General features: G+C 62.8%; 1 protein-coding gene across 4 annotated transcripts; it reads right to left on the reverse strand.

Annotated features, from left to right (window-relative positions):
* Nucleotides 1-1,144: 1,144 nt before the first annotated feature.
* Nucleotides 1,145-16,160, reverse strand: LOC105486537 (ring finger protein 126). 4 transcript variants are annotated; one of them, XM_071087641.1, is made up of 9 exons: nt 16,003-16,160; nt 6,284-6,342; nt 5,698-5,761; nt 5,009-5,172; nt 3,356-3,418; nt 3,169-3,238; nt 2,460-2,553; nt 1,949-2,064; nt 1,145-1,747 (listed from the first exon to the last, which is right to left on the reverse strand). In XM_071087641.1, the coding sequence occupies exons 1-9, from the start codon at nt 16,075-16,077 to the stop codon at nt 1,439-1,441; spliced, it is 1,014 nt and encodes a 337-aa protein (XP_070943742.1). In that variant the 5' UTR covers nt 16,078-16,160; the 3' UTR covers nt 1,145-1,438. The 4 variants fall into 4 exon arrangements, with proteins under 4 accessions (XP_070943742.1, XP_070943741.1, XP_011747752.1 ...); XM_071087640.1 differs by having other exon boundaries at nt 4,928-5,172; XM_011749450.2 differs by having other exon boundaries at nt 1,565-1,860.
* Between the last annotated feature and the right edge of the window lie 2,932 nt (nt 16,161-19,092).

Genomic DNA, 19,092 nt, shown 5'->3' on the forward strand with positions numbered 1-19,092 from the left:
AACCCAAGCGTCGTCCCGCTGAACGCCTCCTGACTCAAAACTCCATCTTCCAACACGAAAACGGCGCGAGGCTCCGCCTTTCCAACAGGAAAACGGCTCGGCCAGGGGACCGTGACCCAGAGCAGGCGGCCTGGCCTGTCGCGCAGACTTGGGGCCTAAAACACAATTGTTCTCTTAGTCTTGAGATCAAGGACAATGCAAGATGACTTCCCCACCTCGGTGGCCTCCATGCAACCTCGTCTTCAGGTGCCGGGTACGTTACCTCGTGAGGTGCCGAGTCCGCGGGTCCCGGAGTTGCGATGTGCACACCCTCAGGGTTGGCACTCTGCCCTGGCGGCCACAGCCATGGAGTTCCAACGCTTCTCTAGGCTCCACGACCCCGGAGGGCGGCCACCAGGAGGGCTCACCACGGCGTTGCGGTAGCAGAAGTCCAGCAAGTGCCCTAGGCACGGTCAGAACAGGTGGGATCCGAGTTACCTGGCCAAGGGGGCTGACGCAGACACGTCGCGGGACACGGTGAAGAGGGCGGTGTGGAGCGGAGAGGAGCGGAGGGCGGGAGTCTTTGGAGAACAGGTGGGGGCGTGGGGTACGCACCTCCCGCTCGCAGGAGCCGTCCGCAGTGGAAGGACACGGGTGGTCCTGCTGGCCTCCTCTCCGTTATCCGTCTCCATCGTCTGAGTCTTCGGTCTCAGGGTTGTGGATCGTCAGCAACTGAGACAAACCCACCGTCCTGGCCCCCAGCCCACACGTCCCCAGGCCTTGCCCCAGCTGGCTGCACCCCAGGCCAGGCATCCAGCCACCTTGAGCAGTGGGGTCTGGCTCCTCAGAGGGGCCAGGAACCCGCGTGGCTGCGGTGGAAGCCTGAGGTGCGACCGAGGGTGAGGTGGAGGTGCTGGGCCCTGGTGCTTTAACACTGGTGTTTCTGCTTTTATATTTCACGACCCGGTGTCACCGCCACCCTACCTCGCCAGCAGCCCTCCTGGGCTTAACCTCGGGAGAGCAGGCTTGCTAGTAGGTCCTGGGCGCCAGGCCCTGCAGGAGGCACAGGCCCCTGGAGACAGGACCGCGCTGTGCGGAGCCCAGCCAGCCTCCCAGCTTGGCCCTTTCCCGACACATGGGCGCAGAAGGAAAGCCACACGCCGGCTTCTCTTTGTAAGTAGTGTATTTTAAATAGCTTTCAAGATACACATATTTTTTCCTTTAAAAAAGTCTGTTGGAGCAATTTTGTTCTTGAATTTTGCTGGTCATCCTCATGGTCCCGAGCCCCCGAACTCCGGGTCGTGGAGGCGGCCGAGGGGAGGCCGGGGGCCCACGCGGCCTGTCCTGGCGGCACCTGCAGCACTGTGGGGCAGCTGCGCCCCGTCTTTTGCCACAAATCATGCATGGCCGCCGTGTGAGCTAAAACGTCCATTTATTTCAAAGCAGTAATAATTTAAAATTATAAAAATCTTTCCACCGCTGAACGTTTAGAGGGTGAGGTTAGACAGAGGATGGGGAGGCTGGGGACACCCCCGCGGGAACCATGTGGCCCACGCCTTCCCGAGCCAGGGGGGCCGTGGGCCGGGCCCGGATCCTGCCCTGGAACAGGCGGGACCTGCAGCGCTGACCAGCCGAGTGCGGCCCGCCGGGGCACCAGTCCGTGGGTGCCGCGTGGCGCCGGATGCGGACGGGTGGGAAAGGGCCCGTGCTTTCCCGGCGGCCGACGCGGGCTCACGAGTTGCCTGTGGCGTTCTCGTTGCTGGGCGAGCTGGAGGAGGAGGAGGACGACGAGGAGGAGAAGCTCACCCCAGTGAGGCCCGGGGGGTTCGTGGCCGTGTTCTGTCCCGTGAGGCTTTTTCGGCAGACGGGGCAGCTGTCGTGCTTTGTGGGGACAGAGGCGGGGACGGGAGAAGGGGCAGGTTAGAGGCAGGAGGGCCGCGGTCGGGGGGCGGGTGGGCAGGGCACTCACCTGCTCCAGCCAGGGCACGATGCAGCCGTCGTGGAACAGGTGGTTGCAGGGCAGCTGCCGCACACGCTCACCCAGCGCGTAGTCGTCCTTGCACACGGGGCACTCGAGCCCGGAGCCTGCGGGAGTGTGTGGCTGTGGTCACAGGGGGCACAGGGGGCCTGCCGAGCCTTCAAGGGCGGGCTTCTCCACTGCCTCAGTCAGAGGCCACCCCTGAGCCCAGTGAAGGGAGAAAAGCCATGTGTGTGCCCCCGCGGGCCGCCAGAGGGAACCTGGACAGAACCCTCTCCTCCCAGCCGACCTTCAGGAAAATGCCGGAGGCCGGGCGCAGTGGCTCAAGCCTGTCATCCTAGCACTTTGGGGAATCAAGGTAGGAGGATCACCTGAGGTCAGGAGTTCGAGACCTGCCTGGCCAATATGGTGAAACCCCGTCTCTACTGAAAATACAAGTATTAGCCGGGCGAGGTGGCGAGTGCCTGTAATCCTGGCTACTTGGGAGGCTGAGCTCTCATACCTACGTGCTCCTCGGTGACGGGGACGGTGGGGAGGGCCTGGATTTTTTCTTTATCTGCCGGTGGGGGGCCCGTGTTTTCAAACTGATTGAGGAGCTGAAAGACAAGAGGCGAGAGTGCCGGGAGCTCCTCGGGGGCCCGGCCCGGGGCTCTGAAACGCGAGGCTGCAGGACCTGCAAAAGCACCGAGGCCGCATTTGTCCTGGGCCCTGGCCCCTTGGAGCCCGCCCCGGGTCGGAGGTCACTGCGGAGCCCACGTGGCCCCCCGCTCCTGGGTCCCCTGACGGCAGAATGGGGTGGGCCGCGCTCCGGCTCGTGGGCTGCTGTGAGGGTCAGGTCCTGCCAGTGACAAAATACTCCAAGGGCTCCCAGCAAGGCTGAGATGGGCGGTGCCTGGAAGCAGGTCGGGGCGCGACCTCTCGGGAGAGGGACCGCGTGGCCTCCCGAGCACGGGACTGTGGCTGCGGGTGAACCCTCTGCGCGGTTCCGCTACAACGTTCCGCGTGAACACAGGAGAACCCCCAAGGGTGCCAAGACTCAGAAATGGCAGGAGGAAGGCCGGAGCTGCCCCGTGCCCGCCAGAGCGCGGAGGCTGCGCCCGCATCCCCCTTGACCTTTGTGGGCTTCCTGGGTCTGGGCAGTGGGGCAGCTCCCAGGGACGGGCAGCCCAGCCCACCCCCAGCAGGCACTTGGGGCCGTGGCCACGCTGTACCTGTGTGATGATGGCGTCCAGGCCGTTGGCCCCCCAGGCGTAGTCCATAGGGTTTGAGTGCAGGACTCCCCTGGAGGTGGAAGGTGGGGTTCGAGTGGCTGATGGGCAGCTGGGGCAGGTGCGTCTGCCCACCCCACTCACCAGGGACCCAGGCTGGGGATGGGGACAGACACCCCCACCTACTCACCAGGGACCCAGGCTGGGGATGGTGGCAGGCGTGATGATGCCATTGACAAGCTGCTGGATGATCCTGGAACAGAGGGGGCCAGTCATGGGGTGAGGCCGCCCCACGCACAGGGAGGCGCCAGGCCTGCCCAGGTCCGTGGTAAGCACCAAGGGCAGGACCAGCATTAACTTCTAAATTAGCTTCTATTTGTTTACTTTACTATGAACCAGGGTCTCATTCTGATGCTCAGGCAAGAGAGCAGAGGCTCGATCTTGGCTTACTGCAGCCCCGACCTGCTGGGCTTAGGTGATCCTCCCGCCTCAGCCTCCCAAGCAGCTGGGTCCACAGGAGAGCTCCACCACTCTCAGCTATTTTTTTTTTTTTTTTAAGATGGAGTTTTGCTCTTGTTGCCCAGGCTGGAGGGCAGTGGCGCAATTTTGGCTCATTACAACCTCTGCCTCCCGCGTTCAAGTGATTCTCCTGTCTCAGCCTCCTGAGTAGCTGAGATTACAGGCATGCGCCACTGCACCCGGCTAATTTTTGTATTCTTAGTAGAGATGGAGTTTCATCATATTGATCAGACTGGTCTCAAACTCCTGACCTCAGTGATCTGCCTGCTCAGCCTCCCAAAGTGCTGGGCTTACAGGTGTGAGACACCACGCCCGGCCTTGACTAGTTTTTTTTTTTTTCTTTTGAGACGGAGTCTCGCTCTGTCGCCCAGGCTGGAGTGCAGTGGCCGGATCTCAGCTCACTGCAAGCTCCGCCTCCCGGGTTCACGCCATTCCCCTGCCTCAGCCTCCCGAGTAGCTGGAACTACAGGCGCCGCCACCTCGCCCGGCTAGTTTTTTGTATTTTTAGTAGAGATGGGGTTTCACCATGTTACCCAGGATGGTCTCGATCTCCTGACCTTGTGATCCGCCCGTCTCGGCCTCCCAAAGTGCTGGGATTACAGGCTTGAGCCACCGCGCCCGGCCTAGTTTTTTAAAATTAGAGACGGGACCTCCCTATGTTGCTCAGGCTGATCTTAAACTCCTGTCCTCAAGGATCCTCCCTCCTCGGCCTCCCAGCGCACTGGGACTACAGCGCTGAGCCACCGTGCGGCGAAAATCAGCCACTTTTAACGATGATATTTCCAGCAGGTGAGACACACAACCATAGAAGGATCAATCGCCAGGAGAGGGGAGGCCCAGGCTCTGCTCCACCAGCAGTGGGGCCCAGTGAAGGCTCGCCCAGGCTCTGGTCCAGGCCCAAGGGCAGGACGGTGTTTGATGATACGCATGTGAACAGCAGTCCCCAAAGTACGTGGGCCTGGCAGGCGCGCTGCGCCCCACTCTGTGGTCAATGCATACGCCCTGGACCAGCACACTTCTGTCTCTGAAGGGCTGTGTGGGGCCCCCACTCCCAGTGGGTCACAGACCGAGGCTCTCAGAGAGTGTGGGGGTCACGGGGCTGGAGCACCTGGCCGGGCGGCCTCTCCAGAGAGCCTTCGGATGACGCCACACTTCCGTGGAACACGTGCTGCTGAATTCTAAGCACCAGAACTTCCGACCTCACGGCGTGGGGCCCTCGCGGCCACCCCCGGGGCCCCCTCACCCTTCCAGCGTGGGGACGCCTTCGTGCCGGCCGGTGGCCCGCCGCGTGGTGAGGCGGGCGCGGGGCTGCCGGGCGCCGTACCGGTGCCGGGACGGATGGTCTCTCTCCCGCCGGCTCTCAGGGTCCCTGCCTTCATCAGCCTGAGCCCCAGGAGGGAACGTAGGGATCTCGAAGCTGTCATCGAAGATGCCGAAAGCAAACTGTCCATAGCCCTGCGGCAGCGTGAACAGGTGCTGATCCACGTGCTGAGGAGAGGAGGGGGCGTGACCTCGGGGCTCAGGCCGGTGCAGGGGAGAGGAGGGGGCGTGACCTCGGGGCTCAGGCCGGTGCAGGGGAGAGGAGGGGGCGTGACCTCGGGGCTCAGGCCGTTGCAGGGGAGAGGAGGGGGCGTGACCTAGGGGCTCAGGCCGGTGCAGGGGAGAGGAGGGGGCGTGACCTCGGGGCTCAGGCCGGTGCAGTCTGCCGGGGGCACTAGGGCACAAAGACAAAAGAGAAAGCAAGACGGGCCCTGCTGGGTGCTGGGTGGGAGGGAGGCGGGAATTGGGCAGAGCCTGCCTGGCTGGTGTGAGCCGCCTTGACGAAGTCTCACTTTCGTCAGCCCCAACTGAGCAGCGTGGGCCACCCCAAACCCAGCCCGGGCCCCTGGAGGGATGGATGTCCTCTGCCGTGCGGGCAGGGAGAGCCCAGGGAGGCAAGGTGGGGACAGGCTGGTGCTCGGGGCCCCGAGCAAGGCCGACAGGATCAGGAAGCACGAGGGGTGGGCGACTCACCTCCAGTGGTGGCCGGCTCTGGTCCGTGGGGGCTGTGGAGGGGGCAGAACCATTTTCTGTGCTCCTGGGAAGACAGTGAGTGTCAGCAGCACTGGCTGCCCCGTGTCCCCATGCGCCAGGCGCTCCCTCCCCTCAAAAGCCTGTGTTGGGAGAGTGGCACTGTCCTCAGCACTGCTTCCCACCTGCCACCGCCCCCGCATTTGGCACCATAACCTGCCGCTTCTTCCCTCGCCAGTAAACCACAGGTTTCTCTGGAAACCAGTGCAGACACCAACAACCTCCTGAGCGTGAGGATGTGGGTGGGGCCCCCGTGGCCCCTTCCCCGGAGGGCCTGGGTCACCAGATCAGTCGCCAAGGCTGAGGGAGGTCAGCGGCTGCACAGGTCGCCAGCACTCCCCTCCGGCCCGGCCCTCACAGAAGGGAATGGCACGCTGCTGCCCGCACAGAGGAAAGGGCTCCCAGAGCCACGGACGCCAGGGCCTGCCAGCCACACACTCGGGGGGTTGGACGCCAGCACAGCCCCCACCCCTACGGCAGCTGAGGCCCGGAAGGCTCTCCCAGCCTCTTGAACGGGGGGCTGCATTACCTGGTCTCTTCCGGAAGCTCCTCGATGAAACCAGACTCGCATCTTGGACAGATATAATCCTGTAGGAGAAAACAGGAGGCCGGGTCACGGCGACGCCTGGCATGACCTGCAAAAACCCCTCAGGGGTGAGGACAGAGGGGCTCCGGACCCAGTGGTCTCTGGCTGGCCAGGGTGGCTCCCAACCTGTGGTCCTGGAGGGCAGCCGAGGGGACCTGGCCTCTGCCGGCCACCTGCTGACCCTTTGGTGGTTCCTGGCGATCTGATGCCCCACCATGACGGGCATCACCAGCGCCTGGGCACCTACTCACACAGGTGGCACCACTCGGAGGGGTGCCCCGATATCCCTTTTCCAGAATGCTCTGGCAGCCCTGCACACAGCTCGTTCTCCTGGCTGGGGGGAGGCCACGTCCACACTGGCCACACCCCTGCAAGACCTCATTCCCAGGTCCTCCTAGAGCCAAGGACAATGCGAGGCCAACATGGTGATGTCCCAGAGGAGAAATGAGGACCCTGCCAGGGGACAGCCGCGTGAGCCCCAAACCCACATTCACAGTTCCCCAGCACCAGCCTCAAGCCACAGCCATGCCGAGGGTGGATGCCATCCCCTGTGGACCTCACACTGCAAAGGAATCCCCAGGGCTGGAAGGGCCTGCTGGAGGCACTGGCTCATGGGGCAGACCCCTCATGGATGGCTGGGCCCCTGGTGATGGTGGAGCGGGCCGAGCATTCGTGGGGCCTGGGCTGAAAAGCGTGTGGTGCCTCCTGGCCTCACGAGGAGCTGGGCAGATGCCGATGCAAGCTTCTCGCACAGTCTGCAGAACTGGAAACCGGAAGCCAAATCAACCTCTCTCTAAACGATCCCGCGGGCTCAAGTACTCCGCCGCAGCGACGTGAAAACGGCCTCACACGGCACGTGTCATCACGGAAAGTACTCCGCCGCAGCGACGTGAAAACGGCCTCTCACACGGCACGTGTCATCACGGAAAGTACTCCACCGCAGCGACATGAAAACGGCCTCACACGGCACGTGTCATCACGGAAAGGGCTCACACGGGGGTCCCGAGATCACCGCCAGGTAACACCGACAAAAACAGGGAGACGAGGCTCCCACGGTCCATGGGGTACTGCTGTGAGGGGAGCCAACGCAGACCCCAGGCTCTGGGGACGCAGGTTCCACAGGGGCTGTTCAGTCCCAGCGGGGCGGGGGCTAGGACCTAGTCAGCTGTGGTCCCCTCTCCAGCAAGCAAGATCCCAGCCTCACCCGCTGACTCTGGGGAGAAACGGGGGTCTGGCGGGCAGTGCTCGAGGGGAGGGCCGACAGCTGGGTCCCTGCCCACACCACACGGTGCCCGCCTCAGCTGCTCCTGCCACTGAAGCACATGCTGGGTGGGGAGGGACTAAGGCCAGGGCGAGCGAAGGATGCCAGATGCACGCGAACCCACCGTGAGGGCAGAGTAAAGACGCACCATCTACAAATATAAAAAAAGTGCTGCCGGCTCCTGGTGAGGCCGGCAAGCAACACACGCTTTTCAGCCCAGGCCCCACGAATGCTCGGCACACTCCGCCATCACCAGGGCGCGGTGGCTCAGGCCTGTAATCCCGGCACTACGGGAGGCCGAGGCGGGTGGATCACCTGAAGTCAGGAGTTGGAGACCAGCCTGGCCAACATGGTAAAACCCTGTCTCTACTAAAAATACAAAAATAGGCCGGGCGTGGTGGCGGGTGCCTGTAGTCCCAGCTACTGGGGAGGCTGAGGCAGGAGAATGGCGTGAACCTGAGAGGCAGAGCTTGCAGTGAGCCGAGATCGCGGCCACTGCACACCAGCCTGGAGTGAGACAGAGCTGAGACTCTGTCTCAAAAAAAAAAAAAAAAAAATTGCTGGCCGGGATGGTGTCTCCCACCTGTAATCCTGGCACTTTGGGAGGCCGAGTGGATCACCTGGAGTGAGGGGGCCAGGTCGTAGGTTGAGGGGGAGCCCATCTGGGGGACTTCTGGGTGATTTGGGTGGATCACCTGAGGCCAGGAGTTCAAGACCAGCGTGGCCAACATGGAGAAACCCCGCCTCTACTAAAAATACAAAAATTAGCCAGGTGTGGTGGCGGGTACCTGTAATCCCAGCTACTCAGGAGGCTGAAACAGGAGAATTGCTTCAACCCGGGAGGCAGAGGCTGCAGTGAGCCAAGATTGCGCCATTGCACTCCAGCCTGGGCGACAGAGCGAGACTTCATCTCAGAAAAAAAAAAAAAAAGAAAGAAAAAAAAAAAGAAAAAGAAAAGACAGCCCAGGCCAGGTGCAGTTCATGCCTGTGATTCCAGCACTTTGGGAGGCCAAGGTGGGCGGATCACTTGAGGCCAGGAGCTTGAGACCAGCCTGGCCAATGTGGCCAAACCCCATCTCTACAAAACCAAATTAGCTGGGTGTGCTGGGGCAGGTCTGTAGCTGCAGCTACTAGGGAGGGGGAGGCAGGCAGGAGGGGGAGGCAGGAGGCAGGATGGCTTGAGTCCAGGAGGTCGAGACTGCAGTGAGCTGTGGTCCCACCACGGCACTAGCCTGAGTGACAGAGCCAGACCCCGCCTCTAAAAAAAAAGGGAAAGAGAAACAGATAACCCAGCCGAAAACGGGCAAAGGATCGGCACAGGACACGCCTCCAAACCGCGCACCGGGAAACGCAGCCGGCCAGCCCCGGCGAGACGCCACTTCCCAGGGCCGGCGAGGACGAGATGCGAGACCCCATCCAGGCCTGCTGGGAGCCCAGAAGCCCCCCAGATGGAACAACCCCACGACCTGCGAACGGTCCCCTCACTCCAGGCACACCCGGGAGAAACGAAGACACCTGCCCACACTCGTTCACGGGGCCAGAACCAGCAGGTGAGTGTCCGTCGTCGTCGCCGGCAGGTGGGAGCAGCTCCAGTGCCCGCCGGAACCTCAGAGCACGACTCAACCACGGAAAGGAGTGAGGCCCCGACCAGGCCACGGGGGTGGGGATGCATCTTGAGGACATGATGTCCAATGAGAGACGCCAGACACAGAAGGCCACACAGCGTGTGATCCCATGTCTGTGAAATGTCCAGGACAGGCCGAGCCGCAGAGACAGTACCGGCGCCTGGCGGAGGGACGGGCAGTGACGGCTGATGGGGACGAGGTGGGTTTCTTTTTGAGGCCGTGAGAACGCTCTGGAATTAGACTGTGGTGGTGGTTGCACAACTTTATGAACATACCACAAACGCTTCACCGGGTGGGTTGTGTGGTGTGTGAAAACACTGAGATAAAGCTATTAAAATACATGGGCCAGGCGACTGTGGTCCCAGCTGCTCGGGAGGCTGAGGTGGCAGGATCTCTTGAACCCAGGAGGTGGAGGCTGCAGTCAGCCAAGATTGTAGCAACAAAGTGAGGCAGCATCTCAAAAAAAAGGGGGGGGGCGGGGTGTGGTGGCTCACACCTGTAATCCTAGCACTTTGGGAGGCCAAAGTGGGCAGATCACTTGAGGTTAGGAGTTTGAGACCAGCCGGGCCAACATGGTGAAACCCCGTCTCTACTGAAAATACAGAAATTAGCCAGGCACGGTGGTGGCGCCGGTAATCCCAGCTGCTCGGGGGCTGGCACAGCGCTCAGCCACTCCGGTCCCAATGTGCCGAGCTCAGCCCCTCTGCATCACCTGGCTCTCTATCGGGTTCCTGGGTTCCCATCTCAGTCCAGGGCACAACGCACGGAAAGTTCCCGCCACCCACACTGCGGGCTCACGACAGCCCAACCCGGCCACACACACACTCGTCTGCCCCAGCCCTGGCCTCCTCCTGGCCCCCGTTGTCCTGCCCGTAGCGGCTGTGGGACCTGGTGCCACAGCACCGCCCAGAACCCTCTCCCTGCAGCACCCACTCGGGAGTCGGGGCCTGTGCGTGTCGGCCCTGCTGCCGGCATGCCCACCCCAGGTGGTTCAAAGGTCACCTCTCTGCTCCAAGCCTCCGCCCTGTCATGGAGGACTCACTCGTATCTGAAATCCGGCCGCCAAGGGCTGTGACCCAGCTCCTGGTGTTGTCAGGGCTCTGGGCTGTCCCTCAGGCCCCTGGCCAGCCCCTCCAGGGCCACCAAAGGCCGCAACCGAGGCTCTGGTCACGAAGGCAAGTCACAGGTGGATCCCAGATATCCAGGGTAGAGGCCGAGCCTCTACTCTCAGGTGGTGGGAGGGGCTGGACCTGGGGGTCTCCAGCCACCCTCCTCCTCCAAGGGCACAGCCGAGAGGTCGCTTGATCTCATATTAAATCGGAGCAGCCACAGGTAGAAACGCCTGGGCAAGGGGGCCTGGTGGAGGAGCTGCCCCACCTTCTCCGGGGGCAGCACGCACTGGGGGCCCCCACAGAGGCCCCACTGGAGCCTCCGGTCCTAGCAGAGGATGGTGAATCTGCTCGCCTCTCCCTCGGAGGACAGGTGCAGGAGGTAAGATCACTCCCCCCCACCCCCGTCATCACCATAGCAACAGCTGGCCAGGCAGCAAGGGCGGCGGGAGCCTGCCGGTGCCGGGCCCCACCTGTGCACCCCGAGGGGTGCGATGGCCTCATCCCTGGGTGGGACCTGGCAGGGCAGCCGGGGCCCTTCATCCACAGGGCCTGCATAGGGCCCATGTCCTGAGGGCCCAGGGCCAGGCGTGTGGAGGGGAGTGGGCTGGGGACCTGCAGGCCCCAGAGGACTGACTGCCTGGAGACAGTGACTCGGCCCCCATGGGCGGCAGGGCCCTCAAGGAGCTGTGCGCATCAAGAGACCCAGGGAGGAAGACGGCGCGGCCCTCGGCCTCAGTGGGAGCCCCGTGCGGGCTACTGTTTTCCTAAAGGATGCCCAAACCTTCCCGGCTCACCCACAGTGTGTGGGCCCCACAGCCCCAGAGGCACAGACACGTGTGGCGCCTGCACCCCTTTCTTCCCGCCCTCAGCAGCTGCCACCACATCCCACATTCACACTGTCTGTCCCTGGGCCCCATGCACCACGCACTCCCGGGACAAGCTGGGCGGACGAGGCGTGAGCGAAGCCGCTGCCTAGACCTGCTGGGGCCCCACCTCACACCCCAGCGGGTGCCTCGGCCCAGACCCCGAACTCTGCCTTCTCCTTCCCAGGTGGCTTCAGGCACCGCCACTGGGGACCGGAACCCCACACGTGCCCGTCCGTGCCGGTGCCAGGGGTGCCGCAGCTCTCCTGAGGCTCGGGAAGGTCCTCGTGGTGGCAGAGTTCTGAGTGGGAGGAAATTCAGCACCAGCAGCTGCCTGAGGCAGACCCCTGCACCAGCCGGCCGGACAGAGAGGTCAGCCGACACCCACAGGTTCCCTGGGTATTGCTGGTGCCCGATCACAACGCCAGGCTCCATGCTCACAGGGTGCTGCAGGGAGCCAGTTCCAGAGAACCCAGCTGTGCGGAGTCGTTTCAGGGTGCCGGCCGGACGCTCGCGAGGCAGGGCTGTTACTGTCACAGCATCTGGCACAACCGCAGACACAGAGCAAGCAGCGGCCAGAGACAAACGCCACACAGCCCCGGAAGACTCAGGTCCCGGCTGCTCGGGAGGCCAGAGACAGACGCCGCACAGCCCGGGAAGACTCGCGTCCAGGCTGCTCAGGAGGCCTGGGAGGGCCAGGCCGCTGCAGGGACGAGGAAGACAGGGTGGGCTGGGGGGCAGCTGGGGAGACTTCCTGACCGGCACCATTGGTGACACTGGCCACAGCAGCCCTCACTTTCCCAGTGGCTCCCAGCCCACGCCGCCTCTTCCCCACCCTGGGCAGCAGGGTCCAGCACCCCCACTGTCTTCTCACCACTCGGGGACACTGCAGAGGCCCTCAGGGGTGGGGGGCTCAGCAGGCAGAGCTGAGACCACCCTAGGAACCACCCAGAGACAGGGAGCTCAGGGACAGGGACGGCACCCAGGGCCACCTCCCTGCGCCCGCCCGGCTCCCGGGGGCTCAGTGCCCTCAGCAGGTCCCTGCCCACCGGATGTTCTCGCCCACACCCTACTGTCACAGCACCACACTCAGCACCTCCTCGGCAGGGTCGAGTCTGGGTCTGAGCAGCCGCCTGCGGCCTGAGCTCCAGCTGGCCTGTCTGGTTCCTGCCACCACACGCCCCACTCCGGCTGACGCTTCCTTTCCTTAGACACCCAGACGCTCTCGTCACTGCCTCTTTTTTTCTTTTTTTTTTCTCCCCGAAGGAGTCTTGCTCTGTCGCCCAAGCTGGAGAGCAGTGGCACGATCTCAGCTCACTACATTCTCCGCCTTCCAGGTTCAAGCAATTCTCCTGTCTCAGCCTCCTGAGTAGCTAGGATTACAGGTGCCCGCCACCACACCCAGCCAATTTTTTGTATTTGTATTTTTATTTTTTTGAGACGCAGTCTCGCTCTGTCGCCCAGGCTGGAGTGCAGTGGTGCAATCTCGGCTCACTGCAAGCTCCACCTCCAGGGTTCACACCATTCTCCCGCCTCAGCCTCCCGAGTAGCTGGGACTACAGGTGCCCGCCACCATGCCTGGCCAATTTTTTGTATTTTTAGTAGAGACGGGGTTTCACCGTGTTAGACAGGATGGTCTCGATCTCCTGACCTTGTGATCCACCCGTCTCGGCCTCCCAAAGTGCTGGGAATACAGGCGTGAGCCAACGCGCCCGGCCAGTTTTTTGTATTTTTAGTAGGGACGGGGTTTCACCATATTGGCCAAGGCTGATCTCAACTCCTGACCTCAGGTGATCCGTCTACCTCAGCCTCCCGAAGCACCAGGACCACAGGCGTGAGCCACTGTGCCCGGCCTCGTCACCGCCTTTCGTGGGGGCAACTGTCGCCCCTGTGCCGTCGCCTGAGCCTCCGACTGCGAGTGTGGCTCCCCGCTCAGGGCACCCTCACAAGTCACCAGGAGAGCAGCCAGGTGCCGGCCACTCTGCACACACGTGCCCACCGGATGCCATGGGGAGCGAGTCGTACCACCAAACCCACGTCGCAGGTGAGGAGACTGAGGCCCAGGCTGCCCAGCGGAGAGCGGCCCAGCCGCGTGGGGCCTCAGCCTGATCCCAGAGCCCAGGAAGGCAACGGAGGCCTGGAACAGCCCAGCTGCCTGGGGGAAGCCCTTGTGGGCAGGCACACAGCCCACGGCAGCCGGGCAGCCAGTCTCCTCTGCGTCAGAGGCAGGCAGGAGTGTCCTGCCAGCCAGCCCAGGTGTCTCAGCAGCAGCACCGCCGCCTCAGACTCAGCTGCCGCGCAAGCTCCCCATCGGCAGAGACGCTGTTTCGAGGGCGCTGGCTGTGGCTGGGGACTTTCCCCATTACCAGATTCGGAGCAGCCTTCCCTCCTTCCCGCCCCAGAACCAGGTGTGCCCATTTCCCAGCACAGAAAACTCGTTTTTGAGACAGCGTCTTGCTCGTCACCCAGGCTGGAGTGCAGTGGCACCATCACGGCTCACCGCAGCCTCCACCTGCCAGGCTCAAGCGCTCCTCCCACCGCAGCCCCCGCCCGGAGCTGGGACTCCAGGTGCGCAGCAACACACCCCACTAATTGTTTCAGTAGAGACAGGGTCTCGCCACGCACAAAGAAGTTCTGACACTACAACGCTGTCTACGGGCGCCTTGTTGCGTCCTGCTCCAAAGGCACAAGCAGGTGCCCTCTGGATCACCTGTGGGGTGGAGACAGGCAGTCCTGCGGCAGCCCTCCCTGTAGTTATTTGCTCTTAAGGAATTTACCAACGTCCATGATTAAATATTTGTCAATCACTGTTCCATGCTGGCTCCCTGGCCAGCCTGTAAAGTCTGTGAGGGCAAAGACCACAACTACCTGTCACCACTGAGATCCTGTGACCACAGGAAAGCCTCGCCAGGCCCAGTGACAGTCAGAGGAGGTCAGGGTCCTCCCTGTCCAAGGCCACCAGTCCTGTGCAGGCTCCAGGAGCAGCTAAGTGTGCAGCCAGGTCAGGGCAGCGTCGGCCCCCCCGCCACAGCCACCACTTCGGCCTTCCCGGGGGCCTCCCAGGGCCTGTCCCACGGCTCACAGCGGCTGCGAGGGGCTGCCCTGCAACTCACCCAGGCAGGCAGGCTGTCAGGCAACCAGCCCCTCCTGTCACGGCCAGTGGGGACAGGAAGCGGGAAGCAGCAGGAGCGAGACCCCTGGGAGACAGAGGAGCAAGGCAAGGCTCAGTCTCAGCCCCAGAGCCTTCACCCCACATCCGAGATTTCACTTTATTTGTTCCTCCTGCGGGGGAGGGGAAACCCGGTGGCTTCAGTAGAGAGGAAACCACACCTCTCTCTCCACTTCTGGGCCTGGCACCGCTGTCCTGCCATGCCCCACTCTAGCACTCGTTCCTCCTCTGTGACCCCAGCCAGGCGGCTTCTCCCGACTCCCTCCAGCCCCTTCCTGGGTCTCTGCACTGCTTGTTGGGGGCTTGGGCTCCCCTTAGGGGTCAAAGCGTAGCAACAGCCAGGCGGCAACGCACACAGCACAGTAAATCCTCAATGCCTGCAGTCTCTTCCCCTGGGCACGGGGTGGGGAGTCCAGACCCCTCCACCTCCTGCAGCTGCTCCCCTCAAGCTCGTCAAGCGGCTCCGGACTGAGCCGGCTCTGCCCCTTTCCTGCTGAGCCACCACAGGCCTCAGTTTCCCCATCTATCAAGCAGGCGTGGCTCGACTAAATCACCACTTCCCACGTCAGCCTGGGGAAGGGGAACACGGGTTAAAAATGCAGACCACCGCCGGCCACGGTGGCTCACACCTGTAATCCCAGCGCTTTGGGAAGCTGAGGCAGGAGGATCGCTTGAGCCCAGGGGTTCAAGACCAGCCTGGGCAACACAGGGAGACCATGTTCCTAAAAATAATATTAAAAATACAGACTGCTACGCCCATTCCACACCGACTGACTCCGAAACCCTGGAAAAGGGGCCTGGAAATAGCACGTCCGACCAGCACAGCTCCCACCTCCCCCAAGGTGACATCAGGGCCGCGTGGGGAACCTTGCCCTGAACGAGCAGGAAGTAGCACTCGGAACGCCCAGGCCCAGGGTCCTCCCGGGCGAGGGGTGGCTGTAAACACCTCGAGGAGGAGTGGGCTGCCCGGCCAAGCCCCGGGAGGGGAAGAACGCAGGCTCCGGTCACAAAGCCCCGCCGGCGGGCCGCGCCCGGACCCCGGGACGGTGCCTGGAGCCTCCCGGGCCTGGGCCTGCCTCCAAGGCGGCGGCCAGGGCTCCACAAGGCGAACCTGCAGCGAGGCGCCGGCGCCCCAGACCACGCGCTCGGCGGGGGTCCCCTGGCGTTATTCTCGGGGTCCGAGCCCCGCCATCCCCTCCTCCAGGCCCCGCCAGGCCTGGCCCCTGCCCTGCGCCGCGCCACCGAGCAATACCCTCTCTCTGCTCGCCAGGCCTCAGTTTCTCCGTTTGCAAAACCAGGCTCACCGGACTCGGAGGTCCCACCTGGGATCCTCGCGGCCTCTCGGGTCGGGAACGCCGCGGATGTGGGGTCACCCAGCCGCGATCCCGCTGCGCCGCTCCGGCCAGGCCCCGCCTCCCGCCCAGGCCTCAGTTTCCCGCATGTGCAGGACGGGGTTCGCGCCCGCACCGCCCGGGTTCCCCGCGGATCCAGCCTGGGCCGGCGCTGCCCCGAGCCTCAGTTTCCCTATCTTGGCCAGCTCGCGCAAGCGACCCCCACCCCGGCCCCGGCCTCGGCCTTGCCTCAGGCCTGTGGCACAGACCCTGTCGCCCGTCGCCCTGGCCCGGGCCTCACCGGCAGGCGCGGGACGATCTCCACGGAGCAGCAGTGGCAGAAGTACCGTCCGGGCTGCGGCGACGCCTCGGCCATGGCCGCCGCCGCCTACTCCGCGCCGCCCGCCCCCCGCGCGGCGCCCGCCGCCGGCCGTTTGCTGCTCCCTCGCCGGCCGACGCGCCCGCGCACGCTCACGCACGGCACGCACGGCACGCGGGGCGGAGAGCGGACGCGGGAGCGGCGTAGGCCGCGCACTCGGCGGGCCGCGGCGGGGCGACGGTGGCCGCTGAGAGACAAAATAGGCCCGGCCGTTGGGCGGGGCTCCGGGCGGGGGCGGGGTTCCAGCGGGGGTGGGGCTTCCGACGGGGGCGGGGCCAAGTCCAGGCGGCGGAAGAGACGAGGAGCGGGGCCTGCGCGAGATGGAGCCGAGGCCCTCCTAGTCTCCCGAAGCTGCCAGGGTCCTCGTGTCCCTCAGTGCTTCCCTACCTCATCGCCTTCTCCCTTCATGGTGCTTCAGCCCACTGTCCCCACTGTTCCTGGGGCTCGCCAGGCGCCCTCTCCCCGCCCCCTCCCGGTGCAGCGCTCCCCCAACCCCCACGTGGCTTTCTTCCAGGTCTTTGCTCAAATGTCAGCTTACAAGGGCTCCTCTGCTGCCCTCCTGCCCCGTGGCACCGTCAGGTCAGCTGCGCAGCGAAGGGATTGTTGGACCCACAGCAGCGCCTGACACACAGCAGGCATTCCCTCAGCGCTGCGGAATACAGGCAGACGGGGGCTCAGGGCGCTGCCTGGGCCTGGCTGGGACCCGTGGGGTCAGATAGAGGCTGAGGTCCGTGGCTTGTGGCCCTGTTTCCAAGATGCTCCGGAGGCTGACGGCCCAGGAGCCTCCCGGGTGCGGAGAGGGCAGGAAACCTAACCCCCACTTCCAAATTTAATCAGTAGACACGGTATCAACACCCAGCGCAGGCCAGGATCATGTCTGAGGTTCGTTCTGGCCCAATCATGCATGTATTTTTTTTTTTTTTTTTTAGACAGAGTCTGACTCTGTCACCCAGGCTGCAGTGCAATGGCACAGCCTCGGCTCACTGCAACCTCCACCTCCTGGGTTCAAGCGATTCTCCCGCCTCAGCCTCCCGAGTAGCTGGGACTAAAGGTGTGTGCCATCACACTGGCTAATTTTTGTATTTTTAGTAGAAACGGGGTTTCACTATATTTAGCCAGGCTGGTCTCGAACTCCTGAATCATGATCCGCCCACCTCGGCCTCCCAAAGTGCTGGGATTACAGGCGTGAGCCACCGCACCCGGCCTCATGCATGTATTTCTTTATTCACTCAACGCTCATTGAGCACCTACTGCATACCAGACCCTATGCTGAAGGCACACAGAGACCCCCGGCCCCATGAGATTGGACCGGAGTATGGGACTCAGGGGTGACCCCAGCTCTGCCTCGGGAGAGAGAAAGGGCTTCCGAGGGGAAAGGACATTGGAACCAGGGTTTTGAGGGATGAACAGGATTTGATTGGAGTTGGACTTCCTGCAAAATGAGGCATTGGAGCCAGACTGTTGAGGAATTAAAAGTTGGAGCCTGTGCATTGAAGGGTTTTTTGTTTGTTTGTTTGTTTTGTTGTTGTTTGGTTTTTAGAGATGGAGTCTGGCTCTGTCGCCCAGGCTGGAGTGCAATGGCACGATCTCGGCTCACTGCAACCTCCGCCTCCCGGGTTCAAGTGATTCTCCTGCCTAAGCTTCCCCAGTAGCTGGGATTACAGGCCGGGCACCACCACGCCTGGCTAATTTTTGTATTTTTAGTAAAGAAGGGATTTCGCCATGTTGGCCAGGCTGACCTCAAACTCCTGACCTCAGGTGATCTGCCCGCCTCGGCCTCCCAAAGTGCTGGCATTACAGGCGTGAATCACCAAGCCCGTCCTGCATTTAGGGTTGTTTTTTTTTTGTTTTGTTTTGTTTTTTTTGAGACGGAGTCTCGCTCTGTCGCCCAGGCTGGAGTGCAGTGGCGCGATCTCGGCTCACTGCAAGCTCCGCCTCCCGGGTTCCCGCCATTCTCCTGCCTCAGCCTCCCCCGTAGCTGGGACTACAGGCGCCCACAACCGCGCCCGGCTAATTTTTTGTATTTTTAGTAGAGACGGGGTTTCACCGTGGTCTCGATCTCCTGACCTTGTGATCCGCCCGCCTCGGCCTCCCAAAGTGCTGGGATTACAGGCGTGAGCCACCGCGCCCGGCCCTGCATTTAGGGTTTTGAATGTCGGAGGTTGGGGACGGGCTTGAGCCTCCTTCCTGTCCGTCTTTTCAGCAGCGAGAATCCAATCATTCCTGCTCTGACCACCAGAGAGCGCACGGGCCCCGTCCCTGGGAATCCAGGAAAACCCCAGGCCGGGGAGGAGCAAGGCTTGCAGATTCAACACCAGGCCTCCTAGACCCAGCCCCTGCACCAGCCTTCGCGCTGCAGAAGTGTAGAAGGAGCAGCAGGCCTGGTTCAAAACGACACCAAACCACGAACTGGCTGTGTGTCCCTGGGCAAGTGGCTTAACCTCTCTGAGCAGGTGGCAGAACCTGAGGGTTTTCCATTGGCTCGGGGCAGACGTGAGGACCCCTTGCACCTCCTCAGCCCTCCCTGTGCTCTGCTGCCTGCCCTGAGTCACCTGCCCCTCGCTGACCCCTCCCCAGCCTCACTGGCCGCCTTGGGTGGGTTGAGCAGTTTCCCACCTTGGGACCTTGCAAGGCCATTCCCTCTGCGGGTAGTCCTTCCCCAAGTCCCCTCTCCTGCCCCTGCTTTTCTTTTCTTTTTTCTTTTTTTTTTTTTTTTTTTGAGATGGAGCCCAGGCTGGAGTGCCATGGTGCGATCTCAGCTCACTGCAACCTCCGCCTCCCGGGTTCAAGCGATTCTCCTGCCTCAGCCTCCCGAGTAGCTGGGATTACAGGCATGTGCCACCACGCCCGGCTAATGTTGTATTTTTAGTAGAGACAGGGTTTCACCATGTTGGCCAGGCTGATCTCGAACTCCGAACCTCAGGTGATCCGCCCACCTTGGCCTCCCAAAGTGCTGGGATTACAGGCATGAGCCACCGCACCCGGCCCATCTGTGGGTTATTAATGGCGTCT

The sequence above is a fragment of the Macaca nemestrina genome, chromosome 20 (assembly GCF_043159975.1).
Source record: "Macaca nemestrina isolate mMacNem1 chromosome 20, mMacNem.hap1, whole genome shotgun sequence".
Lineage (NCBI taxonomy): Eukaryota > Metazoa > Chordata > Mammalia > Primates > Cercopithecidae > Macaca > Macaca nemestrina.